General features: G+C 40.1%; 1 protein-coding gene across 1 annotated transcript; it reads left to right on the forward strand.

Annotated features, from left to right (window-relative positions):
* The first annotated feature begins 272 nt into the window (after positions 1-272).
* Positions 273-4,161, forward strand: LOC112743142 (uncharacterized). Its single transcript, XM_025792355.1, has 5 exons — positions 273-402; positions 2,262-2,332; positions 2,450-2,653; positions 2,768-3,137; positions 3,350-4,161. Exons 1-5 carry the CDS (start codon positions 273-275, stop codon positions 4,159-4,161), a joined length of 1,587 nt encoding a protein of 528 aa, XP_025648140.1.
* Positions 4,162-4,446: the final 285 nt, after the last annotated feature.

The raw sequence follows: 4,446 nt of genomic DNA on the forward strand, positions 1-4,446 counted from the left end.
TTCTATATAGATATCCTATACAAGTGTTTGGTAGATTCGTCCAGTTTCAAACCAAATATGTAACTGACGAAGGGAGCATGCAAGAGATGTTTTCAATGTATATTGAAAATCGGAGTCAACTCCCGTTCATCGAGTTGTATGTTGAGTTTGAGCAATCTGAGACCGACCGGAATATTCTACGAGAAGATTACAATAGTGACAGTGAAGAAGAGTTTGAAAGCAACTACGAAGTTGTTGGTCCAGATGGAGATGAAGATCAAGGTGACGGACCTATGGCTCCGGATGTGTCAGATATGGCAAATGCACTGGCAAACGAAGTGCAGTTTGAAGAGCCATCATTCATGCGAGTTTTGGATTTGGAAGCCATGCATGTTCCGGAGTTTCCGGATTATATCAGTGCAGGTACGTAATTCTCCGTATTTATAAAAAGGATTAGAATTTTTTTTAATAATTTATCTTGATAGTTGGACCAACTAGCTAAGTGAAGTGTGAAAATATACTCGATTAGTATTTATTTTTGTTTACCTGTTTGTGTATTTATGTTTAAGATAGTAAATTCTTTAGGGAGTTATTGAATTAGTTGAATATAAATTAGAATTTATTGGTAAATTAGTAAATTAGTTAAATATCAATTAGTATTTACGAGTTAATTTAGTAAATTAAGTAAATATAAATTAGTATTTATTATGAGTGGAGAAAGAGCACCTTGGTACCTATCTACAAGAATAAGGGGGATAACAAAGTTGCGAAAACTATAGAGGGATCAAGCTTATGAGTCATACCATGAAGTTATGGGAAAGGGTGATAGAACGGAGGTTGAGAAAAGAGACACAAGTAACAGAGAACCAATTTGGATTCATGCCAGGCAGATCTACCACTGAAGCGGTATACCTTTTAAGAAGGATGATGGAGAGGTATCGTAGTAATAAAAGGGATCTACATATGGTGTTTATTGATTTGAAAAAAGCGTATGATAGGGTACCAAGGGAGGTCTTATGGAAGGTTTTAGAAAAGAGGAGGGTAAGGATCGCATATATTCGTGCAATTAAAGACATGTATGATGGGGCCACAACTAGTGTGAAGACTCAAGGTGGTGTGACAGAGGAATTTCCTATTGGTATAGGATTACACCAGGGATCATCCTTAAATCCATACCTTTTCACATTAGTCTTGGAAGTACTCACAGAGAACATCCAAGAGCCTGTGCCATGGTGCATGCTTTTTACCAATGATATTGTCCTTATGGGAGAGTCAAAGGAAGACCTAAATAAGAAGTTAGAGTTATGGAGAGAAGCTTTAGAAGTGTATGGTCTGCGCATAAGCCGTAGCAAGACAGAATATATGGAATGTAAGTTCAGTCCGAGAAGGGAAAACCCTAATATAGAGGTGAAGATTGGAGAAAACACCCTACGAAAAGTTAAAAGTTTCAGGTATCTTGGATGCATCATACAGGATAATGGAGAGATTGAATAGGATGTAAATCATAGGATCCAAGCAGGGTGGTCAAAATGGCGGAGTGCATCTGGTTTTATATGCGACAAAAAAGTGTCTTTAAAACTTAAAGGTAAATTCTATCGCACCGCTATAAGACCGGCTATGCTTTATGGTACGGAGTGTTGGGCGGCTAAAGGGGAGCACGAACATAAGCTGAGTGTGGCAGAGATGAAGATGTTGAGATGGATAAGTGGTCATACGCGATTGGATAAAATAAGGAATGAAGATATAAGGGAGAGAGTTGGAGTAGCACCCATTGTGGAAAAGATGGTTGAATCGCGTCTTAGATAGTTTGGACATGTGAGAAGAAGACCGATAGAACATCCAGTCAGGAGGGTGGATAAGATAGAAGATGGACAAGGGGCGAAAGGCAGAAGAAGACCTAAGAAGACCATCCATGAGGTGGTCAAACGAGATCTACATGTAAATGGTCTCTCTGTAGACATGACACATGACAGAGCACAATGGCGTCGTTTGATTCATGTAGCCGATCCCACTTAGTGGAACAAGGCTTTGTTGTTGTTGTTGTTGTTTGTTGTTGTTGTAGTATAAAATAGTAAACTAGTAAATTAGTTAAATATAAATTAGTATATGTTAGTAAATTACTTGAATATAAATAAGTATTTGTTAGTAAATTAGTAAATTAGTTAAATATAAATAGTTTGGATTTATATCATAATTGATGCAGTAAAAATTGATTTACCTTTATTTTCGATGTTTAAATATTTGTGTATTAAATATTTTTTGTATGGCTGTCCTGGTGGCAGAAATTTCTTTTGTCGCAGATGGTGAATTCGCCATTGGGATAGAATTCAGTTTCAGAGAAGTTGTTATTAAGGTGATAAAAGAGTATACCATACGAAGAAGCGTAGACTACCGGGTGTATGAGTCTGAGCCGTTGACATTTTATGCGAAGTGTACACAGTATGGTTCAGGGTGTGATTGGCTTATCCAGGTTAGCATGATCAGCCGGAAGTACTATTGGGTTATAAGGAGGTATAATGGCAGTTACACATGTACCAGAGCCACAATTTCTCAAGATCATTCAAAGCTGGATTCGATCACAATTACAGAAGCAATAAAGCCGTTTGTTGAGGCTGACCCCGCCTTAAAGGTAAAATCGGTTATAGCAGAGGTGCAATCGAAGTTCAACTACACCGTTAGTTATCGGAAAGCATGGTTGGCTAAGCAAAAGGCAGTAGAAAAAATATTTGGAGGCTGGGAAGCATCGTACAAAGCCTTGCCTATATGGTTTGAGGCCATGTGTCATAAGGAACCATCAGCTGTTGTTCATTTTGAGACTATGCCTGCATATCAAGGAGATGACTTGGTGACTGATATTCGTGTATTGCATCGTGTCTTTTGGAGTTATTACCCCTGCATTAGAGCATTCAGACATTGTAAGCCAGTTGTCCAGGTGGATGGGACTCACTTGTACGAAAAATACAAGGGTTGTCTACTAGTGGCAGTTTCACAGGATGGCAACAACAATATCATCCCAATTGCGTTTGCTATTGTGGAGGGAGAGACTTCTGATGCGTGGCACTTTTTCCTTAGTAACCTTCGTCAGCGTGTTATCACTCGAGATGGTGTGGGACTAATATCTGACCGTCATGAATCCATAAATGCAGCTGTGGAAAGGAGTAACGGGGCTTAGTCACCTCCTAGAGCTTTTCATATGTTTTGCATCAGGCATATAGAGTCGAATTTTCTGAGAAAATTCAAGGCGCCGTACTTGCAGAAACTGGTCGTCAATATAGGTAACACTCAGTAAAGCTAATTAATTTAGTAACAGAGTTACCTTTAGTAAGTGTGTTGACCTATTTTTTTTCATTTGTTTCTTTTTATCCTGCAGGATATTCGAGGACGGTGCGGGAGTACGAAGTGTGTTACCAGCGGTTACGAGAACGGGACGAGGCCTACACTAACTGGTTAAACCGAATCCCCTGCGAACAGTATGCGTTGGCTTTTGATGGTGGATATCGATGGGGTCATATGACGACGAATATAGTGGAATGCATCAATTCAGTATTGAAGGGTGCACGCATTCTCCCCATTACTGCCCTTGTGAAGGCAACATTCTACAGGCTTAACGAGTTGTTCACCCGGAAAAGAGCCGAGGTAGAAGCCCGGATTAATACTGGCCATGTGTTTTCTAATGTCGTGACCTCAAAGTTGCATGCAAACCAACTTGCATCAGGAAACATTCAGGTTAGTTGCTTTGACCGGCAGAATGAGGTCTTTGAGGTGCGTGAGATGCCAAGTGGACTGGAATTTGCAGTCGACCTACGTGGCCTTCGATGTGACTGTGGTGAGTTCCAAGTGGACCAGATCCCCTGTCGACATGTGTTCGCATGTTGTGCTAACCAGCGACTGGATTGGCAAGCGTATGTGCAGATGGACCAAGTTCGGCGGGTGTACCGAGCAAGGTTTAGGCTACTAGGTAATCCCACTACATGGCCTGCTTATAACGGACCTCGGTTCATGCCGAATCCGTTCCTCAGACGAGTCACGAAAGGTCGCCCCAGAATGACGCGCTTCTTGAATGAGATGGACACGCGAATGTTATGTCGGCCTAGGCAATGTAGGCTCTGTGGAGCTGAGGGACGCAGCCGTAGCAGATGCCGTCAATCAGGTAGTGCAAATGCTGACGGAGATGCTCAGTAGATTCACATTCTAAGATGATATTATATATGTAGCATTATATAGTATGGCATGAGTTGTCCATTTGAGTTAACAACGTATGATATATGTAACATTGTATAATATGACATGAATTCTCATATTGAGTTAATATGACCTGCTCTATGTAGCGTTATAAACTAACAATCTAGTATTGTTCTGCATCTGTAGCATTATATAATATGACATCAATTGTCCAAATGAGTTAATTTGAAACATTAATACATAGTCCAGATCGTTAATACATAAATAAGTTCATTAATACATAAA

This window comes from Arachis hypogaea, chromosome 14, assembly GCF_003086295.3.
Source record: "Arachis hypogaea cultivar Tifrunner chromosome 14, arahy.Tifrunner.gnm2.J5K5, whole genome shotgun sequence".
NCBI classification, from domain to species: domain Eukaryota; kingdom Viridiplantae; phylum Streptophyta; class Magnoliopsida; order Fabales; family Fabaceae; genus Arachis; species Arachis hypogaea.

Bases quoted from the DNA above. Each gene is read 5' to 3' on its own strand.
- LOC112743142 (XM_025792355.1), top strand. From the start codon at position 273: ATGGCTCCGGATGTGTCAGATATGGCAAATGCACTGGCAAACGAAGTG. The intron at 2,654-2,767 runs GTTAGTTATCGG...ATGTGTCATAAG, and splicing joins AATCGAAGTTCAACTACACC to GAACCATCAGCTGTTGTTCA. The intron at 3,138-3,349 runs GTAACGGGGCTT...TTTATCCTGCAG, and splicing joins AAATGCAGCTGTGGAAAGGA to GATATTCGAGGACGGTGCGG.